The 26,146-nt window shown below is 36.1% G+C and overlaps 1 protein-coding gene across 4 annotated transcripts in view; it reads left to right on the forward strand.

The window, feature by feature from the left end:
- Positions 1-26,146, forward strand: part of MAP4K3 (mitogen-activated protein kinase kinase kinase kinase 3) — a 169,049-nt gene that overhangs the window by 60,928 nt on the left and 81,975 nt on the right. For 3 of the 4 annotated variants that reach the window (XM_072937870.1, XM_072937868.1, XM_072937869.1), the window contains exons 3-4: positions 12,531-12,621; positions 23,182-23,246. In XM_072937870.1, the coding sequence (XP_072793971.1) occupies positions 12,531-12,621; positions 23,182-23,246 (156 nt within the window). Of the gene's footprint in view, positions 1-12,530; positions 12,622-19,843; positions 19,936-23,181; positions 23,247-26,146 lie in introns of those variants that run through there. The other variant, XM_072937871.1, reaches the window with a different exon arrangement.

Here is a 26,146-nt window from a genome sequence, read left to right on the forward strand (position 1 = left end):
AAGGCAAGCAGTTTTTCTTTTAAGGAAGTGAGGTTGAAAGCTACACACCAATTTTGCTCATCTTTTGTTGCCAGGATCTAACTTACATGGGCACACAGATGCAAGAAAGGTTAGGAAATGTGGTCTTTAGCTACATGCCCAAGAAGGAAAGCAGTGGCTGTTGGAGGCACACGTGGTAGTCTACCCCAAGAGGTGATTTGAGTGTTATTATGAGGATTTGAACCAAGGTAGTTGTAGTAGGGCTGGAATTGAGAGGCATTTAGGAGGTAGACCGAAGAGAGAGAATGTATTTCCATTCATTTGAGACATGTTGATTATGAGGTGTTTAGAGATTGTGTAGATACGTACAGTTGTCAGTTTGCAGGTTTGGAGCTCAGTGGAGAGGTCTTGGCTGGAGGCATGGATTTGGAAATCATTGGTTTTTGGTAGCAGTTGCAGTTGGAGAATTTCAAAACAAAAGAGGAGGTCAGTAGGATCAAATGCTGCTGAAATTCAAGTAGAATGAGAATTTTTAGAGGCTTTTGATTTGGCTCTTAGAATGACATGGACCTTTGCAAGAGTAATTTCAGCAAAGTCATGGGATGACAAATAGATTGTAGTGGGTTGAGGAATGAATGGAAGTCATGAAAAAAAAACAAAGCTCAAACTATTACTCGAAGAAATTTGACTGTGAAAACAAGTGGGGGGACTGGTTTAATATGGGAGACACAGCGTAAAGGGCAGGTTTTTTTAACTTTTAAGTCTACCCAAGAAATAGAAACAAAAGCAAGAATAAACAAATGGGACCTCATTAAACTTAAAAGCTTTTGCACAGCAAAGGAAACCATAAGCAAAACAAAGTGACAACCTATGGAATGGGAGAAAATTTTTGCATAAGTTGAAACTGACAAAGGCTTGATCTCCAGAATATATAAGCAGAATATATAAGCAAAAAGAGGCTGGAAGAATAACTCTCCCAGACTTCAGACAATACTATAGAGCTACAGTCATCAAGACAGCATGGTATTGGTACAAAAACAGACATATAGACCAATGGAACAGAATAGAGAGCCCAGAAATGAACCCACAAACTTTTGGTCAACTCATCTTCGACAAAGGAGGCAAGAATATACAAAGGAATAAAAACAGTCTCTTCAGCAAATGGTGCTGGGAAAACTGGACAGCAGCATGTAAAACAATGAAGCTAGAGCACTCCCTTACACCATATACAAAAATCAACTCAAAATGGATCAAAGAGTAAACATAAGACAAGATACAGTAAACCTCCTAGAGGAAAACACAGGCAAAACATTATCTGACATACATTTCAAAAATTTTCTCCTAGAAGAAATAAAAGCAAGAATAAACAAATGAGACCTAATGAAACTTCTGCACAGCAAAGGAAACCATAAGTAAAACAAGAAGACAACCTATGGAATGGGAGAAAATTTTTGCAAATGAAACCGACAAAGGCTTGATCTGCAGGATATATAAGCAGCTCATACAACTCAATAAGAAAAAAATAAACAACCCAATCCAAAAATGGGCAGAAGACCTAAACAAGCAATTCTCCAAGGAAGACATACAAATGATCAAAAGGCACATGAAAAAATGCTCAGTATCACTAATTATCAGAGAAATGTGAATCAAAACTACAGTGAGGTATCACCTCACACCAGTCAGAATGGCCGTCATTCAAAAATCCACAAATGACAAATGCTGGAGAGGCTGTGGAGAAAGGGGAACCCTCCTACACTGCTGGTGGGAATGCAGTTTGGTGCAGCCACTATGGAAAACAGTGTGGAGATTCCTCAAAAGACTAGGAATAGACTTACTGTATGACCCAGAAATCCCACTCCTGGGCTTGGATCCAGAAGGAACCTTACTTCAGGATGACACCTGCACCCCAGTGTTCATAGAAGCACTATTTACAACAGCCAAAACATGGAAACAGCCTAAATGTCCATCAACAGATGACTGGATAAAGAAGATGTGGTATATTTATACAATGGAATACTACTCAGCCATAAAAACCGACAACATAATGCCATTTGCAGCAACATGGATGCTCCTAGAGAATGTCATTCTAAGTGAAGTAAGCCAGAAAGAGAAAGAAAAATACCATATGAGATTGCTCATATGTGGAATCTAAAAAACAAAAACAAACAAACAAAGAAACAAAAACAAAGCATAAATACAGGACAGAAATAGACTCATAGACAGAGAATACAGACTTGTGGTTACCAGGGTGGTAGAGGGTGGGAAGGGATAGACTGGGATTTCAGAATTGTAGAATGGATAAACAAGATTATACTGTATAGCACAGGGAAATATACACGAAATGTTATGGTAGCTCACAGAGAAAAAAATGTGACAGTGAGTGTATATGTGTCCATGTATGACTGAAAAATTGTGCTGAACACTGGAATTGGACACAACATTGTAAAATGATTATAAATCAATAAAAAATGTTTAAAAAATTAAAAAGCAAAACAAACAAAAAACAACAAGATCCTATTGTATACCACAGGGATGAATATTCAATACCTTGTGAAAAAAAATAAGACTAGGAATAGATTTACCATATGACCCAGTAATCCCACCCCTGGGCATATATCCAGAAGGAACCCTAATTCAAAAAGACACCAGCACCCCAATGTTCATAGCAGCAATATTTACAATAGCCAAGTCATGGAAACAGCCTAAATGTCCATTGACAGATGACTGGATAAAGAAGATGTGGTATATTTATACAGTGGAATACTATTCAGTCATTAAAATGACAACATAATGCCATTTGCAGCAACATGGATGTCCCTGGAGAATGTCATTCTAAATGAAGTAAGCCAGAAAGAGAAAGAAAAATACCATACGATACCACTCATGTGGAATCCAAAAAAAAAAAGACAAATAAACTTAAATATAAAACAGAAACAGATTCATAGACATAGAATACTAGCTTGTGGTTGCCAGCGGGGAATGGGGTAGGAAGGGACGGACTGGGAGTTCGATATCTGTAGATACTGACAGATATATATAGAATAGATAAACAAGTTTATGCTGCATAGCACAGGGAAATATATACAAGATCTTGTGGTAGCTCATGGTGAAAAAGAATGAAAATGATTGTATGTATATTCATGTATGACTGAAAAATTGTGCTGTACACCAGAAATTGATACACCATTGTAAACTGACTACAACTCAATAAAATTTAAAAAAGAATTAATAATAAAGTCTGAATTTGTTTGTAGGCTATAAGGCAAATGTGAGTGGTAATAGGGAGAAGAAAGGCATCAAAAATAATACAGATGACGGAGCAAGGCTCTGAGGGGGACTTGGAAGGAGCTAGGATCAGGAGGTGCCTCTTGAAAGAAAGTACCTCTGTTGGGGATCACATATTTGTAGGGCCAAGAGTGGGCACAAATATACATTAGCTTTAGTAAAGGTTGAGGAGAAGGTAATGAAAAATCTTTACAACAGGGCCTCCATTTTCTCAGATGTAAGAAGCTAGGTCCTTAGCTGAGAATGAAGTAGGGATGGGTAGGTGTTATATCTGAAGGGTAATGGAAATGACTATTGTTGTTTTAAGAGCCATTGTAGAGAACAGAAGGAACTGGTTAACAGTGATGGGACTGTTGTGTAGTGTTATATGCCTAATTGAAGTTAGACATCAACCATTTTTATTCTGCTCATTAACGTAGCTATGCTACTGTTCAAGAGCTGTCAATAGAACATCACCTAAAAACAATGTCATCAATTTTCACCTATTAAAAGAGCTTTTCTCAAGAAATTCAAGTTACAGAGAAATTGGTGTTAAGGGAACTAGACAAGATAATACTCCAGGGCAGGCAAACTTGTATCTATTTTAAAAACTGTTTGTTAGTGAATTTCCTATTCTGTTATGTTAATTATGCATCCATGTTACCAAAGTCTCAGAGGATAACAAGCTTATATTCATAAATTTATCTTCAGCCTTACTCATAAAGTGGGTTAAAAAAAAATCTGAGCAACCCTAAGACAGATGTTTAATGAGACAGAAGTACTTTTGTGGAAAAGAGAAAAGTAGTGCCCAGATATGTCACTTCATAATCTCATCCTCCTGCATAAAGTCTTCTTGACTCCAAATGTGTAATGCAACCAATGATTTCTGGTATTTTACTTGAAATGCTGCTAATACAAATTTAACATTTATTACACTCTCATAATGTACCAGTTTCCATTTAAGACTTGGTTCTAACAAAGCTTACATTTTCTTGATGTTTTATAAATTACACTGTAGTCCCAGATGTCTTCACATTAAGATATTAACCTATGATTGTTACTTTTGTATTTTTTATGATAGCCATTCTAACAGGTATGAGGTGATTTCTCCCTGTAGTTTGATTTGCATTTCCCTGATGATTAATGATGTTGAGCACCTTCTCATACACCTGTTGGCCATTTGTATGTCTTCCTTGGAAAAATGTCTGTTTGATTCCTCTGCCTACTTTAAAATCAAATTGGTTGGGGTTTTTTTGCTGTTAATTTCTGTGAGTTTTTAATATTTTTTTGGATATTAACTCCTTATCAGGTGTATGATTTTCAGGTATTTTTTTCCCATTATGTTGAGTGCCTTTTCAATTTCTTGGTGATGCAGAAGCTTTAGTTTTTTATCATACAAAAGACAATACATAAGTGTTGGTGAGGATGTGGAGAGAAAGGAATCCTTGTGCACTGTTAGTGGGAATGTAAACTAGTATAGCCACTAAAGAAGACAGTATAAAGATTCCTTAAAAAATTAAAAATAGAATTGCCATATGATCCAGCAATCCAAACTTCTGAGTATATATCCAAAGGATATGAAAGGATATCGAAGTGATACCTGTACTCCCATACTCATTGTAGGATTATTCCCAATAGCCAAGATGGGAAACAGCCTAAGTGTCTGTCTGTGGATAAGTGGATAAAGAAGATGTGTGTGTGTGTGTGTGTGTGTGTGTGTGTGTGTACACACGAATATTATTCAACCAAGAGGGAAAAGGAAATTTGCAACAACATGAATAGACCTTAAGGGCATTATGGCAAGTGAGATAAACTAGCACATTAAATGAGTAAATGAACCTCACTGGGGCACTCCCCAGTGTTCCTCAAAACCAGTATGTCTGCCCAAATTGGATATCTTTCTTGCTGCATAATAAACAAGCCAAAAGATAAATCAGCAAATAAAGTCTTTTCTGAAGAGCATAATGTGTAATCAGTTTAATTAGCAAGCAATTCTTCACACACTGACATAAAATGGAGACAGGAATCTCAACTAACTGAGAAAGTAAAAATCTGGCCATTTATCGGGCTGGAATAACAGACAGATAAAACCTCAAACATAACAGGAAACAGTGTTTCTCCCAAGAGTGGGGGAACTGTGTGGTATCATAACAAACTGTCTTTGAGTGACTGGAGCTTGCTTATTCACTGAACAACTTTGTTCTTGAAAACCATAGACTGTCGGAAACTTGACTTGTGTGTAATTATATCAGCACGAATAAAGCATCCCACTCTTGCCTGGAGAATCTAAGTCTTTTTGACATAGAGTAGCAGTCTTGATTTACAACTGAGACACACAGCTTTGGATAAGGGGTTTCTGGACACAGTATCCACATCTGTCTTAACCTTATAGTTGCTAAGGAAAGAGAACCTTGGTTCAGGTTGCAGTACATTTCTGAAGTGGACCCCTTTACACATAGCTCTGCTTTGCTCTAAGCCTATCAAAACACTGCTTCATGTAAATTTCTTGTAGATGCCACTCTTTGCCAAATCTTACAACTCTCTTTTCCTTTGTTTTGTGAGATGGCCCAAGTTCCCCCTGGCGTGCAGTCTTCCTTGTTGCAGTGGGTCAGTAGACCTACTTTTGTCAGACTGCAGGCTTCTTCTTGTGGTCCTCGGGCTGCTGAGGCTAACACACTGCCAACTCTTGAGACTTTTAAAAGAAAATTAAAAACAGATCCAGATGAGAGCTTGTGGCAGAGCTTGCTAATAGAATAAAACTCACAGACACGTACTTTCAGGCTTCACTTTTAAGTTCTTATAAGGTGTTATCTTTTTTCTCTTTTTGTGTTTTGGAGTTGGAATTTTAGAGCCATAACATGCTTTTTAGGTCATCTTTCTAGATAGTTGTTAGATTATTACAACCTTCAAAATCTGGGGCATTACCTGGTGTTAGGGAAGTATTACTTGAACAATCTCTTAAGCCTAAGTCTTCCATTTCATACGGCTGAAACGTAGGGACAGCGTTTGTAATTTACCCAAGGTCACACATCTTATTTGTAGATCTGATTCCTCTGACTCTTGAGCCATTGTTTTTTAGTTTTTCATGCCAGAAAATAGTATTTAATTAAGTTTACTTGTAAGTACTCACTTGTGGTATTGTTTACAGCACTGGTTATTAAAGTAGGCTATAAATGCTGACAGATAACACTGATTAATTAGGTAGCAACTCATGGGAGAAACTCTTCTAAATGGGGAAACTCATTCCTTTTCCAACACAATGAAAAATACTCAGAATTGATGAGCAGGGAAAATCATAGGGACAAAATAGGGTATTATGTTTTGTTTCCATGAGAGCAATGTTTATTAAATTGTAAAGCAAAAATTTTACAGTGTGACTAGGTACCAGTGAGACCCCCTTCCACTATTTTTTTGTGGATCTCCAAAGTTAAATGTTATCAGTCTTCTTTCCTGTCACCTTTTGACATTAGTTTTTTCTGTCCTGAGGAGTAGGAGAGGTGCTTTCTCCCCCTTTGCCTTGTGTCAGTGACGAGACAGGAGGGAAATGATTTATCTAGTCCTCTTTCTATCTCCCTAGAGAACGTTAGTAGATCCCTTACCCTCAGTTGTTTATTCAGTGCTGCTGTGTGTTTACTGTCATCATGAAGAGAGTCATTGTTACATCATTTATGATAATTACTTTTCAAAGGTTAATCATGGACTGCTTAGCCAAAGCAATAAAGGACTATTTAGTATATCTACAATTTCTCCCTCCTTCCCTACCATGTTCAGTGATTTAGCTTCAAAAGTATTTATTTAGTATTCAGTTTACTTAGAACAGAAGATACAAAGACATGGTTCTTGCCTTCAGGGAGCTTGTTACCCAATGTGAAAACTAACCAAAATGCTTGTGTAAGTAGCCTAACTGCAGGGAATCACCTGTTGAGCAAACAGTGTGTTTATGAGTGATGGTGCTGGCACTAAGGAATGGTAGTGGCTTTGACTAGAAAGACTTGACCAATTCACAGGTCTTTGAATAGCTGGCTTTGACTGTTACGTGTGAAATACTCTATTTAGGGGCTATCTAGGCAAGACTCCATGTGAAAGGACACTAATTGGACAGAGGAACTAAAATATCCTGATTAGTTGGTGAGTTCCATAGAGGTGGTGAGGTTCATTTCACTTGCGGTAATTTAAAAAAGAACAGTTTTGCCAAGTCTTTAAGGCTGGCTAGAATTTTGCTGGGAGAGTATTTCATATGAGGATAGTGTGAAAGCAAAGATGTTGTTGACTTACTCTGCCTGTTTGGGAAATGGTAGTTTCATTTAAGTAGACTGGTACACTCTGCTTGGGCATAGTAGGAAATAAGACATGAAAAGTAGAGTGATGATAATTGATAGAAAATCGTAAATACTAGCCCAAAGATTTAGACTCTACCCTACGGATGGTAGGATTTTTTTAAATAGGTTAGTAACATGGTCAGTGGACACAGGACAGATTGGAGAAGAGAGACCCTTGTGGTAAGAAGACATTCCTATTACAACATCCACACTTGAGTAGTATGGAAGGCAGGTACAGGCAGGATTTTAGGGTGACAGAATAGGACTTACGATGTAATTGGTGACAAGGGATAAGGAAGGGGTACAGTCCGTGTCACCGTTGGAGGCAGGCATATGTCAAAATTGAGTTTATGAGAATAATTTTGCCGTACAGTTTTGCATTTAGGGAATGGTAGTTTCGTGAGTTTTACTTGGTTGTGGTTTATGCCTATATAGCTTCAAAAACAGCTCAAGAACCACTAGAAAACTTTATTTTAAGATCAAGTGTTGTGAGAGAAAACCGGAACATCCACAAACTTGAAGCATCTCAAAATAAGAACTAGCCCTAAACAATACTGTGGTTTTTGTTGGTAAGTCTGGTAAAAATAGAAGTTTTGCCCATGTATTCTTCACTTGGTTTAAAATCTATTCCATGCATTATTTTTCCTTTTTCTGTTACTACTCGAGAAACATTTTTAAGCCTATTACAGATCTACTTTACACAGAGAGACTCTAGGTATGCTGCCATAATTTTTAGTAAGTAGGAAGGATATAATCAAGAGAACTCATACTGGGAGTTCACTTCTGTGTTATGGGTACCTGCCTTATTTTGGATCTTACTTTGGACTTAGATAAATAAACTGTTAAATAGACCAAAATGGTAATGCTGCCTCGCAGCCAATAGTTCTGTTTTGATAGCTTCACTATATTTATCTAACAACATTATAATTATTTGCTTTATTGCGTTTTTTGGCTTGTTTTTTAAAAAATATGAGTAGATAGTTTATTAATTCAAAGTGCTTATGTTATTGATGAGAAGAGTAGATCTTACTTAGTACAACTGATGGCAGTGAAAATAATTAAGCATACCAGAAAGGCAGCCAGTTGGCTATTAATTTAAGATTATTATTTTGTCAAAGAAAAAGTAAAGAATTGTATGAAATGTTGAAAATACAGTGGTTAACAGTTTGTATCTAAAAGGGAAGGAGGTGTTAGGGATTGAATGTTCTGTTGTAGTTTTCAGGGAAAGACCTACCCCTGTAACCGTTCTCTGTTAGAGGGACAGTCTCTTGTTTGTTAATCCACTAAAACATTTGTGAAGCACCTACTATAGTTCGGACAACTTTTTCATAAATCGATGGTAATAATTCTATCAGTTATAATAATCAGTTTATCAGTTAATTAATCAGTTAATTATCAGCTTAGGATACTCTTTACTGTAATAACTAAACTAGAACATATCAGTGGAAATTTTATTTCAGCTTCATGTAATAGTTTAGCAGATGAGATGTTCAGCTTTCTTTTGATGACTTGGGGACCCAGACTTAATTTTCTGGGGCCTCACAGTGTCATGTAGCCAGCTGATAGGCAAAGAAATAGTGGGAAAAGGACACATTATTTTTGCTAACATTCCATTGGCGAGAACTGGTCTCTTGGGCACATCACACTGACTGGGAATTGTTGTCTTTTGGCTGAATAATTGCCTCCCACAAATAACTTCCACACTGTGGAAGGGACAGCATGGATTATTTGTGAATGGCTGGCCGGCTCTGCCACAGTAATAATGTTGATAGGAATTGGGCATTGGTTTCCTGTGGCTGCTGTAGTAAAGTACCACAAACTTAATGCCTTGAAACAGCACAGATTTATTCTCTTAAAGTTCTGGAATTTAGAAGTCCAGAGTTTCATCAGGTCAAGATTAAAGTGTTAGCAAGGCTTCACTTCCTCCTTGTACTCTAAGGGAGAATATTATTTCCTTGCCTTTTCTAGCTTCTAGAGCTGCATTCCTTGCATTCCTTCATTCTTGGCCTCTTTCTCCATCTTTAAAGCCAGCAGCACAGCATCTTGCTCCTTGCCTCCTTATAGTCAAGTCTCCCTCTGCCTCCTCTTATAAGAACACTTGTAATTACATTTAGGGGCTACCAAGATAATGCAGGATTATCTCCCCATCTCAAGATCCTTAATTTAATCACACTTGCAAACAACCCTCCCCTCCCCCCCGCCATGCATGGTAACATTCACAGGTTTCAGAGATTAGGGCCTGGATACTTCTGGGGCCATAATTCAGCCCACTGCAGATGGTTAACATTTATTAGGTGCTTAATAAGTGTCATGTTTATTCTGAGAATTTTGTATGTGGAAGTTTATATTTTTCTGCCTGTTTACATGGTTTATTCATGATCTACTCTACTTGCAGACTTGCCTGTTTTCCTCAGTTAAGTTTTGTTTTTATTTTTACCATTTTCTGGAAGATATATTCTTCACATTAGTGTCTAAAACTTTCATCAAAAAATCCTAGACTCAGAATTGGAAAGAATTTTGAGATTTTCTAGTCTAACCATTCTGCTTTACAGTGTTCAATTAGGTATGTTAGGATTTTTTTTTGGAGAGGAGGTGCTGTTACTTTATTCTTTCAAGTATATTTCTATTGAGCTTTGAAGAAAGTCCTTTAAATCTACTATTAGCCTTCTTTGGATTATTAATGTCTCAAACTGCTTTCTTTTTTCCTACCGTTTTTCAGTTACCTTTAAAAATCAAGTCGTGGATTTTTTCCTCACAAAAATATTGAATTTAATAATTTGGCCATTCTCATAGTCATGTGGAGATAACATGGTAGGACAAAAGGGATGCACTTTGGATCAACAACATTTCGTAGAAAAGAGGTAGTTGAAGGCCACCCATAGGTTTTAGTAAAAGCACAGGAGTAGCAAATAAACAATTGTATAAAACATACTAATAATTAGATGAAATTAAACCAAAAGCAAATGCTCCTGATTTAGAGTTATCATGTAGAGGAACTTTGCACTGTCATAGATTCATTCAGGCAGCAGTTTTACTGTTTGCATATTAGATGCTAGAGGACATAACATTCCAGTGAGGACATAGACTTACAGACATCGAGGTAGTGTCATGAGGGCTAGGATTCATACAAAGATCACTGTAGACATGATGCTTGCAGGTGTGAATAACAGAAACCACAGCTCAAGATGGCTTTTAAACAATATAGGGAGTTTATTGGTCATGTATAAGAATATCTAAAAATTACAGAGGCAGATGAGGCTTCCTGCTGTAGCTCAGCCACTTCATCACGTGCCTTCCTCCTTCCCCCGTTTTCCTGTTTCTCCTCGTGCTTTCTGCAAATCAGCTTCATTCTAAAGCTGGCTCCCTTTGAGGTTGGATGGTGACCACTGACAACTTCAGGGCTACCCCAGGAAGAGAGCTGCTGTCCTCTAACCATCAAACTAAAGTCCTAAAGTTCTCTATGACTAGAGCAACTTTGATCTCATGTAACCCTTTCACTGGATTGGGGGAAAGTATAATTAAGAAGCAAGTGAAAAAAGCAAAATTTAGAACTTTCAAAGTATTTAGTATATCCCTAAAAAATGGTATTAGTCTCATTATGGCTTTATTATTTCTACCTTGGAGTTTTCTTAATATACTGAAAATCAGGAATTCTTACTGGTGGGATGTGAACCCAGAAGAGGATCCTAGTTTAATGATTTTCTTTTGAAATTTTGGAGGCATAAAAATGTCCTGTTCTCCCTTTGGAGGTCTTTGATTTTGTACTTATTTCATTGCAGAAAATAAGAATCTGACACGCTGTCTCTTCTCCATTACTTCTTCTCTTGTAACTGGGATAGTAAGGTGGGTTTTGATCTTGGATTCAGATGGTTCTTGGTTAGGCTATTTCATGTCTCAGTTACATTTACAGTAGGAACATACCAAGACCAGAAATGTCAGAGCTTGCCGTAACAGCCTCTTATTTATGATTTGAGATTTATTTTGGAAAGTCTTCTTTACTTTGCCACTAATGTACATTTAATCAGGCTATTCATAGTATACAATGCTTTAAAAAACTGAACTAGATACAAAGCTACTTTGATTTAAGTGTAAGCACTTCCATGTGTTCTGTTTCTGCATAGTCTCTGGTTTACCACATTTGCATTCATGCACTTCTGTTTCTCTCTATGACAAGTGTTCATTCAAGAGCCATAGCATGTGATGGTGCTATAGGATTGCCAGATCTAATCTTGAAGGATTTGGGCAGAGAGGAGTAAAATGAGAGAGATTATTTGCTAATTGTCTGACCAGGCTAAAATACAATCCCATTCTGTATTCCAGCATAGCTGGAACAAGGCACTCAAATACAGGATAGGCCTGGGTATGTGGGCCATCTGGTAACCCAGTGCTGGTAGAGAACAGGCTTGTCAGCTCTACAAAGAGAACTGTTGAGGTACATTTGATATTCTTGGTCTATAAGGTTTCCTGCCCTAACTTAAAAAAGAATTACTTCTTTGTGCAAAATTATACTAAATATTATCTAGTAATAAAGGAAAACGTGCATGTTTTCTAGTGAATTATATGATGATTATGTCCAAGGCATAATAGTAGTAAAAGCAAGTGCTTACCTAGTGCTTACTCTGTGTCGGATGGCCTTCTAAGCATTTTATATACATTAGCCCATTTAACCCTTCCAACAACCCTGTGAGATGGGTTATTATTATTTTTATCCCCATTTTACAGAGGCAGAAATTGGCACAAAGAGGTCAGGCAGCTTGCCCAAGTTCACACAACTTAATAGGACAAAGTTGGGATTTGAAATCCACATAGTCTGGGAACAGAGTTTATGCTTTTAATCACTGAACTTTGTTAGGCAAGGATTGAAATTGTCGTTAAAAGTAATATCAACATTATTTATTATGTTTTGAAACAAATTGACATTTTGAAATTGACCTCCTAAATACTCAACATGCTTATTTTTTATTCTAGGAGAAGACTTTGCAGTTGTGCAGCAAGAAATTATTATGATGAAAGACTGTAAACACCCAAATATTGTTGCTTATTTTGGAAGCTATCTCAGGTACATTGTTTGTTTCCCTTATGAAAATGAGTAATAATTTCCATCACCTAATTCACTTAACAAAATAAAGTTAGCTCTAATACCATGTTTCGTAGTTTTCTTCATGCTTTGAAGATATTTTCATACAAGTGGAATTTTTGTTTATGACCTCTTTATGTTAATTCTGTAACCAGTATCACAACCTGTGATTTGTCTGTCATACCCTTGGGAATTCTGGATGTGGTTTCAGTGAGGAAGCTGGCTAGTAAAAACTGACTTTCATGGTTAGTCTTCCTGTGGTAGACTAGAGATCTAAATATGCCACTCTGTTGCCCCTTTCTCCTAGGCTTGGGTGAATTTAGGAAGCATATCTGTTGTTTTTATTAGAACCTTTTTTTCTTTTGTGCTTCCAGCCTCAGAGTATTGCATCATCCCTTCCCTTCATTTGGTCCAAAGGACTAGAAACTATAATTATTGCACTAACATCTTATTTTCCCAGGTCCTAAAGTGAACTTAGAAAGACTGAATTTGCCGCCTCTTGTTTTGGTTTGGCAGGACCAAGCCAAGTTCCCCAGGTCATATTCCCCAGGCGAATGACCTCAGGGTCAAATCTTGTGTTTCCATTCAATTATGAGTTGAACACTGTGAACTTGTTATTTTCAAGGTTCCTTCAATAGGAGGAGGATTGGAGAATGTTTTCTTATGTATGTAAATACTGCTCTGTTTGGTTCCCAACAAAATGACCCTACTTAGACTCATTTGGGAGAAGCATTATAAAATTTTCTTCCCCCAAAGGCAAACAGGTATTTTTTAAAAGAGTTTTTGTGTTTCCCCAGGGACATTGAACTGAGTATTTCTCAAACATGATCAGGATCTTCTAGAAGTATGGGACTATGCAAAGCCTAACATTAAAAAAGAATATTCAAAATATAATCAGTATAGCCCCATCCATTTACATAGCAGCCTTGGTGTGATGAAATGAGCATAGTCTTTTTGCCACAGAGACAATAGTGTAGTTGGTAGTTTAGAGCTTGTGTCCTGGAGTTGGATTGTTCAAGTTGGTTGAGTCCTGACTCCATCACTTATTAACTTTGTGACTTACAGCAAATTACTTAACCACTAACCACTCTGTGCCTCCATTTCCTCATCTGTAAAATGAGGATAATAATAATAGATACATGATGTGATAGCTGTAAGGGTAATGGGTAAATACAAGTAAAGTGTTAAGAAGAGTGATTAGAACATAATAAATTCTCTGTAAATGTTAATTACTATTACTATGATTATTATTACTGCTCAGCTATTTTTTTTAATACAGTCAGGTTAGTACCATATTCAATCTTTTCAACAACACTGTTAGCAGTATTACTCTATGGTAAATATTATTTCCATTTTACAAATAAGGTGTTTGAGAGAGTTTCACATCAAGTATTTAGTTACAGCCTCATTTCAAGTTATTAACAGAGGAGGGTCCTAGTTCTTTCTGTGATGTTGCACTCATGGATCACATGACTTTTGACTTGGCCTTTCTACTTCCTTACCAAAAGAGCTGACCAAATAAACTTCCAGCACCTCACCACCCCCTACCCCACACCCTCCAAAAAAAAAAGAAACTAACGCTTAACTAAACTGGACATTAGACTTTCTGGGTTACTTAGGCAAAAGCCTTCCCACACAGGTTATGCAGCAAAACATTTGATCTTGTTACTGGAATGTAGAATTCCTTTTGGGTTTGTATCCATTTTTGTTGAGACTTGAGGCAAAATAGCACATCTCTGTAGTAACTATACTCTTTAAGCTTAACTTTTAGACATGCTACGAGAGAGCCAATTTGAGGTTATGCCTAACAAGAATTGTACTTACCCATTTCCTGAAATCTAAAAATATTCTGATTATATTTTGAATATCCTTTTTTAAAGTGAACTTTTTAAATCGAAGCATAGTATATATACAGAAAAGTATACAGATTTCTGTTTTGTGTTTAACTTGATGGATTTCTTTAGAGAGTACCTTTACTTTAATCCAAATATAAGAATATAAAGAGCAAAATTGCCCAGAAACCATAGTGAAACAGACAAAATTAGAGTCTCTCTTTTTTTTTTTTTTTTTTTGCCCAGTAGAGCTGTGTGTGTTTGGAGTTTTATGATCTAACCTAGGCATATTAGTTTAAATAGATGATTTTATTCTGTAATTGATGCAAGTGATATGAAAGCAAACAGTAGTATACTACAGAACAGCAACTCATCCTCTCTTTCTCTAGCTCTTTTCTTTTATAAAGTGTCTTCCCTGATTCCCTAATTAAGGTCCAGACTCAGCCATATTTGAAGTAGGGGTTAATGAGTAGCCTTGTGGGTTGTTGGAGCTGGAAGGGGCTCAGAGGTCTTGTCACTTAGCCCACTCTTTTGTACTGATGAGAAAATGGAGTACTGGATAAACGACTTCTTGAGGTTATCTGTCTACTCATTGTTGGCCCTGGGATTTAAACCTCACCAGCAGTCTTTTGGTATGCTGTATTACTTAATCTGGGAAGGGCAGATTTAGTCTCAAAGTGAACATGGCTTCTTGGATTCTTCCTCATTACTCAATGATTTTACATAAGACAAGGAGCTTGTTTGTTAGAACTTGATACAAACACCCTAAAATATATTCTGTTCTTAGTGACTTTCTTCCTTCTTTTTGCCATCACAGCCTGCTGTATCAAATTTAGACCAAAAAAATTGAGGAAGTTAATGTGGTGTGACCATTAATAAATTTCCCCTCCAGGAAATCAGACTAACCCTGTGAATTTATGGAGTAAATGACCAGCATATAATTAAGTTTAGAAGCCTATATTATAACAAGGTAGCTATGCTCACTTCTCAAAGAAATACTGAGATTGAGCTCCTATGAAACAACACCTAGTATTCTTGATGGGGCCTTCCCTACCTGTTCTTCAATATCATTAAAAGCCTATGTTTATGAATTGCCTAATTACACATACTATGCAGTAAGAACTGGATAGACAAAACTTTTCTCTGAAAGTTTAAAATTTAAATAGTCTTGGTTTGGTGTATACTTTTATCTGTGTATTTCTCTGTGTGTATTTATAAAACAACAGATTTAAATCATCATAGAGCTATTCTTTATTCCTAGTAGAGCTTAACTATTACTTCTTTTAAGCAAAGAATGATTTTAACTTCAGATTTCTTCTAAGCTTTCCTTAGCCTAGTATAACCTTTAAGAATAAATTAAGAAAATTGAGTTATTCTTTTCTAGTTTGAACTCTTAAAATTCTGCCTAAATAAAAGAAATGATCCTCAAAAGATAAGCCACTGGAAAATCAGATCCATACAGTAAAAAGAATTCTATTTAGATCAGCTGTTTTAAACTTTTGAAATCAGAGTACTAGTTTAGATGAGCTTAATTTAGCTCAGAATGATAACATACTTGTAAATCATCATCATTTACAAAGTGTTTTTACATTATTTCTTAGGATGTATAGAGTGCTGTATTTGGAGATGTTAAGATAAATAAAACAATCCTTGCCTATAAGGAGCTTATTATTGAATAAAAGAAATAGTCATGAGCAAATAATTGCAGCATAATATGCTAGGTCCAGTAATCTTGATGTGAGGTACAAAGCAGTAAAGAGGGTAGAATATCTGATTTTGTCAAACTAAGGGAATCGAAGAAAGCTCTATGAATGGTGTGATTCCCAAATATTAAATGTTAAAGGATTAGTAAGCATTTACTGTAGTGTGTGTGTGTGTGTGTGTGTGTGTGTGTATTTATAAAATCTTAGTTTTTGACAAAGGAAATACATGCATGAAAAAACCATGAAGTGTCCAGGAGACAGCTAATAATCTCGTATTAGACCTTAAGGGGAAAGGGTGTAGTTTCAGTGTATAAGGCTGTGGAGATGTAGGCAAAAAAGGAACCTTTTGTGCCTTATTTAGGACCTGTATGTACCGAGTATACTTGTTGAAAAGTTTTAACATAGAGGTAGTTTATTCTATGAAAGATGGACTTGGGTTATAGGAGATTGAGACAGGAAGTCAGTTAAGTCTATTACAGTACATTTATTACAGTAGTCCAAGAAAGAGGTGGTAGTCTCTTGAGTTATGTAAAAAGTGGGGGAATTTTTTTTTCTCAACCCAGAGACAGGACTTGCCAGGAAAACCAAAGGATCCTAACTGGAAATGCCTTTTTGAATGCTCACCCTATGAAAATTAAAATTACAGTTAAGTCAGTTTAATTTATACCTAGCTACCCTCTTTTTAAAAAAAAAACAAACAAACTTAATTTTAGAGTGTGTTAGATTTACATAAAAGTTGCAAAGATAGTGCAGAGAGTTCTCCCAACTTTCCCTAGTATTAACATCTTACATAACCATGGGACATTTGTCAAAACTAGGAAGTTAACCTTGGTACAATACTGTTAGCTAAACCGAGATACTCCATTGGGATTTCACCAATTTACACTAACATTCCCCTTTGTTTTTAGTTTTCTGTTTACACTGATACAAACCACATTTGCTTCCTTCAAGTGCAGTAGTAGTTGTAGTAGTAGTAATAGTAGTAATAGTTGTTGTTGTTGTTGTTGTAATAGCAGTTACTTCAAATGCCTTGTAGGGTGGTTAGCACTGTCCCTGGCCTCTACTAGATGCCAGTAACGGCTCCCCAGTTGTGACAACCAGCAATGTCTCCAGACATTGCCAAATGTTTATTGAGGGGCACAGTCACCCCCAAGTGAGAACCACTGCTTTAAAATGAAAAAATCGGTGCAACTACCTTATGAAATTCCTCTTTATGCCAGTGTTTTCTATAGAACATTGGCTCTGAGGGATGCTAATATGTGATTTGAAAAAAATGAGTTTATGGAAAAAATAATTTGGGGAAGTAGTGAACCAAACAAAATTAGAGAAATCCTGTTTCTTCTCTCTCTTCTTGATCCTCCCTCTCCCCTCTGCTACTTTATCTCTTTTCCCTCCCACTCTCCCCTTCTGGACTTTCTCCACCTTCCTTCTACCCCTCTTCTCTTCCTCCTCCTTTCCCTACATTTTCGTCTTTCTCCAACACCTCCTCCTTCCCTTTCTTCTTCTATTCTGTCTCTATCCCTCCCCCATGGCAGGATTTCTCAGAGCCCTTAACATACCAGTGGCATCGTTAGTTTCCAAGAGACTGTATATAGTATATGACATTTCTAAAACTGATTTAACTGTGCAGTGATTTCTTTTTGGAAGTATACTTCGTATAGGACTGTTGTCCAGTGACCCAGCCTTGGGAAAATATGCTGAATTAGGGGGTTTTAGGTATAATTATAGAGAAATAGGTCACCTTGTATCCCCTAAACTCAGAGCTACCTCTCATTGTTAAAGGGGAAGCAGATCATTGGGTTACATGTAAGTCTTTGAAATGTAGTAGTTTTTGCATATCTGTTTAAAAATGAACCCAAAACATTTTATGTTTACCTAACATTAAGTTATTCTAAATTAAAACGTCTAGCAGTTATCGAACCTTTAAATTTTCACTTTGACAGTTGAGGTTCAAGTTTAATTATTTTGCTGAATATGGTGGAGTAGCCATTGGCAAGTGCTGTGGTCAGCAGGATAACCATCAGTAAAGTACAGGGATCAGGGGACTGCAGTGTGGGCCATGGGTTGGCATCCTGTCCCGGGGAAATGACGTGGTATGCTAGTTTCTAGCAGACATTCTAGAGCTGTTTATTCTTGGTGATCATGCTCCCATTTTATTTTACTTTTTAAATAATATTATATTTGGGCAAAATATACAAATAATTATACTTCAGTCAGTGTAGGAAGATTAAAAAAGTATGTTTTAGAAATGATAAGATTTTTAATTTAATGAAATAATTACTAGAATGTTTGTTCCTATAGCTCTAGTAAACATTGAACTAGAAGATGAAAATAGTGAACTTTTTCCCCTTTCGTTATTTTTCTATTCCTTGTCAGACAGATAATTTCTAAGAATAAGAAAAAATTATTCCAAGAATTTGTTAAGTCAGGGAATTAATAGTGTACACTGAATATTTACCTCAGTGATTAATTTTATTTCAATTAAAAAACTCAGAAACAAAGATTTTATAATTCATTGGCCTGCATAAAATGGGCTGGTTTGATTCAAGCCCTTTCCTATTAGGCAGATGGCTTGGTAAATGACCAAAAGCAAATGCAGATTTACCATAGCAAGAGACACATTCACGGAACAGATAGAGGTCATTTTTCTAATAGACTCTGAATATTCATGCTTTCTTGACAATACTAGACTTAACTAAATAGAATGTTATAAAGGTAAAGTATTTTAGGCATCTTAACAATAAAGTATTAAATATGTAATTATGATTTTTTTATTTCTCATTCTGTAAATTGGAAAGTCATTTTACATAGAGTGAGTAGAAAATTGTGTTTTTAAGCAAGGTGGGAAAGATGGGTAGACCAGCTTCAAGTAGAGGATAGTACGTAAGAAAGCAGAGAACTAATTTCCTGCATCCATTTTCTTTACGAAGGAGAATTGTTTTCAAACTGGAAGCGTAGGGAAAGCATTATTAAGAAAGAATTGAAGTGCAGATAGGTGAGTAAATAATTATAGAACAGCTAGACATTTTAAATGAATCTAAGTTTTTAGACTTACATAAATTATATTTCATTATTATACGGAAATTTAGCAGAAATGAGCATTATCCTCTATCAGTGAGTGTCTTTTGATAAACAGGCGATGTGTCAGAAGATTAGGGATCAGCGTTGATCAGTTCGCAAAGGAAAGGAAAAGGTGAGTTCTAGAAAATACAGACCTTTAAACTTGACGTCAGTCATCGGTCCCCAGTAAACATCTAGGATAAATTATTAGTCAGATAACTAGCGCTTATAAAAAGGAAGTGATTGAGAAAAAAATGTGACAATGAGTGTGTATATGTCCATGAATGACTGAAAAATTGTGCTGAACACTGGAATTTGACACAACACTGTAAAATGATTATGAATCAATAAAAAATGTAAAAAAAAAGGAAGTGATTAGCATAACTTTAGTAAGAAGTTGTGTCAAATCAATCATATCTGTCTTCTACTTTTTTTCTTAAAAAAGAAAAAGTCAATTTTACTTATTTACACGTTCACTGAGTTCCAGGAGCAGTTTAAGGTGCTTCACATAAATACACGACAAGATAAAACAAAAAAAGTAGAAAACAGCTTACGTTTATTGAGCTTATATTGTAGATCCTTTACTAAGCAGTTTCCTTGTTATTTCAGTTTATCCTAGGCTGACCCAAAAACTACCATTCAACCACTTTTTGTAAGACGTGAGGAGTCTCCGCTGCCTGTTCCTTAAGCACTCAGGGCAGGTATTTTACATGAGAGATTCATGTGTGGCAGATGTGAAAATATTTTAGAGGGGTAGTTCCCAAACATTTTGGTCCTAGAACCCCTTTTATTTTATACTCTTAAAAGTTATTGAGTACCCCAAAGAGCTTTTGTTTATGTGGGTTATATTTATTGGTATTTACTGTAACTAGAAATTAAAACAAAAATTTGAAACAATACATTTTCCAGTAGCTACCAGAAGGATGACATCATCATAACACTTCCTGTCACCTCTGGAAAACTACACTGTATCCTCAAGAGAGAGAGTGCAAAGGGCAAATAATTTTTTAGTGTTATGACCTTGCTGATCCCCTCAAAGGATCTCAGAAGCCCCCAGATCACACTTTGAGGACCACTGTTCTAGATAAAGGATTCAGTCTAGAGAGGTCAGGCAATGGAATCCTTCATTACACATATCAAATTGATTGGTTGATGGACTTGCCAGAGTCACGTCTCAGTTTAAGCAAAGACTCAGGTAATTCTGAGCAATCTACATTGTCAGAATGCCATTCATGTCACTAGTGAAAAAAATATTTCTAACATTCCTTAAGCTCATTAATAAACTCAGTAGTGCAAGTCAAAATAGTTTATGAGCAAAGCCCTGTAGTAACTGCCTCTGAAGGGTAGACTCCTGATTAGGGTCTTTTCAACCAACCACTTCTGGAGCATGTGTGTGTTGGGAGGGGTGTGTTTCCAGTTAGAAAAATGTGTCACACTGCCTATGCTGAAGTAAAACAGTTGAAGAGCTAAAAAGGTACATATCAGAAACAAAGGGATGTGAGTCAAAACTTTTTTCTAAGAATGAAATTTAACAAAGACAGAGTCTTCTGCATAGTTTCAGTGAACCATATATACAGATACGGAACTGGAAAGGAAACTCATCTGACCACTTTTATATAAAAAGAGTCCAGAGGATTTAGGTAACTTCACACTGCAAACCAGCTGTTGAATGCAGTTGCTAAGACACTGAAGATAGCCTTTAGCCAAGTTAATAAAAAAAATGTTCAAATAAAGAGATAATTGTTAGATTCTCCAGAGGATCTAGATTTCTCCCTGTCAAGCAGTCACCATTTATAAGTGCCTCTGTCATTTTGGATGAGGCCACACATCTGCCAGCCCTAGACATCCATTCTAGAGTTATTCAAACAGGACACTGGGCAACTAGCTCATACTTTACCATCAGCTGTCATGTCTCAGTTTCATTGGGATGTGGACCACCTGTGAACTTTAGGTCCTGATTTCTTTTTCTGGGCCTCACTATCTTCAGCTTTTGTTACTTTTTTTTAACTCTGTACTCTAAGGTTCACTGGCCTTCACACTCTGAGAGCTTGTGTTGCCTTGTTACATGCTGCATGGTCCATCGCATCCAACCAAGTCAGCCCACCTCTCAGGTCTAGTTAATCTCACCACCACTGCCATATGTAGTTCACTGCTGATAACAGCTCCACTTTTTAATGCATTGTTCATGCAGTACTCAGACTAGTGCTTGATTCTGGGTGCCACATTTTAAGAGACATTGACAAACTAGAGACTATCCAGATAAAGGTTACTAAACTGAGGAGTCTACAAACCACCATTGTTCTACAGTGTGAGCTCAGCCTTTTCTGGCATCATTTCCTTCCATTGTCTCTTCAGGTAACCTGTGTTGTGTTCAACTCACACTAAATCACCCACAGTCTCTCAAATGTGGCATCTTCTTTCAAATACTCATTCTTCTGCACAGTCCCTTTCCCTGTCTCTTGGTGAATTCCTACTTTAACCTCAAAAACCAACTCAAATGTTTTTTCCTCCCTTAAACTTTCCCTTGACTTTCCTAGTTTTTTACTTCTGGGTTTTCATAGAACTTTATACATGCCTGGATTATGCACTAATCAAACCATAATCCAGTCCAGGGGTCAGCATACCTTTTCTGTAAAGGACCATATAGGAAATATTTCAGGCTTTGTGAGCATTGTGTGTTTGTCTCTGTCAAAACTACTCACCTCTGCTGTTTTAGTACAATAATAACTATAGATAGCACTTAAATTAATAAATGATACTGTGTTCCAATAAAACTTTATATGTACACTAAAATTTGAATTTCATGTAATTGTTCTGTGTCAAGAAATATTATTCTTCTTTTGACACCCCCCCCCATCATTTAAAAATATAAAAACGGCAGCGGGAGGATATAGCTCAAGTAGTAGAGCACATGCTTAATCCCCAGTACCTCCTCCAAAAAATAAATAAGTAAGTAAACCTAATTAACTCCCCTCCAAATACACACACACACACACACACACACACACACACACACACACACACCCTACTGTTCATAGTTCTTGGGCTGTACAAAATCAAGGACCCACTGGCCATAGTTTGCTGATCCTTGATGTAATTAATTTATTTATTCTTTCAATCATGCATTTACTCATTTATGGGACAAATTTAATTTGCTAGATATCCTTTTAGGCACTGTGAGTCACTAGTGGTGAAAGAGACAGTCATATTACTAAGGCAGAATCTTTCTTCTGATTAGACAGAGCTTGCTGAGTTCAGAGACTTTCTATTCTATCTTGCCTCCTCCCTCCCCCCCGCAAGTATAGTACATTTCCTGGTACATTTTGAGATGAAGTAATGATTCAACAAAGGAATAAGCTATTAAATCTTTGCTAACTATTTCTCCTGTGACTGTATAATTATGCTATCTTATTATGTGAGTGTGAGAGAGAAGTGCTACTAAGGACAAGTGAGTGGTAAATTTTAACAGGTTATTTTGGAAAGGTCTTTGTTGAGTTTAGATATGAGGGTAAAGTTTACATTTTGTCTGTTTTGTCGATGAGAGCACTATCAAAGTGATATATTTGTGATGTATTGCTGTGATGAATCATCTACATCATTTTTTGGTGTGAACCTTTTAACATTAAATTTGTATGATACAGACATAGGGTAAATGGGTAAACTGTGAGGGAGGGGTAGTTTTTAACTAAACGGACATTTTCTCTAATTGAATGTGCCTGATGACATCTTTATTTCCTATAAATGATGTATTTTAAGGATTAAAACCTTGGGTTGAGTTATAGTAACACATTATATTAAGTAATTTGTTTACTTGCAGAAATTAGCTTTTCTCTTAGCACATTGCATTTATGTGTTTTTTTAAGGTATGGCATACAACCTTAAAACACTTGTTACTTCAAATAATTTTAATCATGAAAATGTGATGCATGCTTGTTTTCTTTTTATAGGCGAGATAAACTTTGGATATGCATGGAATTTTGTGGCGGTGGGTCTTTACAGGATATTTATCACGGTAAGACCAAAGTTATATGTTAAAAAGATTAAGTAGAATTTCTTAAAATATAGTCATTTACTATATTAAAACATTAATGTTGTTTTGAGGAAAGTATGTTTTATCATTGCTATTTGGATACATAAAGAAATTTAAGATATATGCAGATGAAAGGAGCATTTGCTTTATAAGAAAATTATATGCAGTTGAATTATTTGCTAAGACTAAAGAAGACATTACTATATATAGTTAATTCAGTTGTAATAGGATACAGGAAATGGTAGATTTTCTGGAATTGTTTTAGAAGGCTTAATGAAGAAAGTGGGCTTTATATTGGTCTTTAAAAGTTAGGTAACCTTTGGGAACCAAGAAGAAGAAGAAGTGCATTTTAGGAGATGAAGTAGCAGTACAGTGACATGAAGGTGTAGCATCTGAGAGATCACTCTCACTGGTCTGTCTGGAGTACATATTTGGGGAATGGGGTCAGATACAGAGCCTTGAAAGCCAGATGATAGAACATGAGAACATTCTGCTTTATCAAAAGCTATATCTTTTTTGAGAATATTTTTTATTAAGTGTGGCTATTCTTTATATTTAAGAAAATTTTTTCATTAATGACATTTTAATTTCAGAAGTTTAGTGAAAATTGAGAAACATTTGGCATCATTTTGCATTGCAGAACATAGATAGTATTTCTGGAAGCTTGTTATAAATTCAGAAAGCAGAGTTGGGGGTTTTAGAGCTTGAGCCATCGTCCTCCGTATATTCACCAATATACGGTGGCTTTACAATAAATGCTGCGTTTTCCTTCACCAAAATACATACATACATGCAAAAAGCTGTTTCCCCTCTTTTTTTGTCTTCATTTGGACTAATTTCTCTCTACTATTGTTTCCACACTTAACTGATTTAATTACCTTCTTTCTGCAGTTCTTTCAGCTAGGTCTCCTAGCAGTAAAACTCTGTCTTTGACTCTTATTCTTAAATGACAGTTTAAGTGGTTTAAGAGGCCTAGACCATTTTCTGTGTTGACAGGTATTTTCTGTCAGCATTAGACCATTGTCTTCTAAGCTGCTGCAGTTGTCAGTACCTCCTGTCAGTCTAACCATTGATCTGTTGCATGTTATCTTTTCTTTTCTAATTGCTTGTAAGATTTTTCTCTTCATTTCTGGTGTTTCTAGTATCAAAATGTAGGTGTAATTTTACTTTTCCTGCTTAAGACTTAAAGTGCTTACCGCCAAGAATTAGTTCTTTCATCAGGTCTAATTATCAATTATTTATCTCTTAAAATATTTACTCCTTCAATTTCTCTGACCTTTCCTTCTAGAATTTCAGTTAGATGTACCTTAGATCTTCTCCATGTCTCTTAAAGTCAGGTTCATATTTTCCACTTTTTAATCCCTCAGAGCACTGAAGATACTCAGAACCATCTTCCAGTTCACTGTATCGCTGTGATTCATATATCCATTAGGTTTTAATTCTTGGTGACCATATTTTCCATTTCTAGAAATTGTTTGCTTCTGTTTCAGATCTCCCTCCATTTTTTATTTGTTTTACTCTTTTCTTGTAATTTTTCATTCCTTCTTTTATGTCTGTAGTTTTTTTAAGCATACTTAGTTTTTAGTCTTAGATTATTTAGTAATTCCATCAAATATATGTATATATGTGTGTGTGTGTGTATATATAAATATAAAATTGTTACTCCGTTTCAACCCTCTGATGACAGTAACATAGGAATATGAATTTGTTAATATTGATTTGTTTATGCTGATCAGCCTCTTGGAAGAAATGATGATTTTTTTAATACCTTGGATGTTCTCAAATGTGCATGCTGGGAATTTACATGCTTATACAAAATCCCAAGCCCTATCCTTCTGTGTATTCAGTCCTTTGATTATACTCAGGTTTCTACCAAATATCCTCCTCATAACAATGTATACTCCTCTTTGGCTACAGTCTACTGTAGACTGCAAAGAAGCAGACAAAAACCCCATAAGCATTATGGTTGTTAGAAAATAAGAACTTCTCTTTCACCAAATAAGGTAATCCAGGATATTACACTACTACGTTCAATGACATATATGGTGACATACATTCTACATAGAATGACAACATGGTGAAAGAGAGAGGAGAGAAGGAAAGAGAGAAACATAAGAAGAAATGGAGATACATGTCTTATATGGCTATACAAGTAGACTGTTTCTTTGCAAGTGTATACAAACCATATTTTGATCTGTCATACAAAAATGTTTTTGATTAAAGCCTCCTTTTTAAAAATTATTTCCACTTATTTCTAAAGTACCATTAAGCCAATTTTATATTTTATCTTACTGTCCTTAATTCCATCGCTTATTCCATATGATTTTAATTTAAATCTTCTTTAAAGGGGGAATATATTAGTTATCTATTGCTGTTTAACAGTGCTCTTAAAATTTGCCATCTTAAAGCAAACATTTATTATCTCACAGTTACTGAGGGTCAAGAATTCAGAAATGGCTTAATTGGGTGATTCCCTTATAAGACAGGCCAAAACATCCATAAGACATTTGGTCCATGCCACAAGGTCCTTGAAATTTGGTCCTTTCCAAAACATCCATGAACATACTTGGTTCATGCCATATAGTTTTGGACAGGACCAACTATGAGGGACTTTTTGGCATGGACCAAATATGAACAAATATCAAGGGCCTTCTGTTGTGAACCAAAAGTCTTAACAGAGGTTTTGGGCAGGCCCAAATGTCCTATGAACCAGATGTCTTTTGGACATTTTGGATAGGACCGAATGTCTGCTAACTAGGTGATTCTAGCTCATGATCAGTCATGAGGTTGCAGTCAAGCTCTTGGCTGGGGCTGTAGTCATCTGAAGGCTTGACTAAGGTTGAAGAATTTACTTTCAAGATGATTCACTTAACATGGTTTTG

Source organism: Vicugna pacos, chromosome 15 (genome assembly GCF_048564905.1).
Source record: "Vicugna pacos chromosome 15, VicPac4, whole genome shotgun sequence".
In the NCBI taxonomy this organism is placed as follows: Eukaryota; Metazoa; Chordata; class Mammalia; order Artiodactyla; family Camelidae; genus Vicugna; species Vicugna pacos.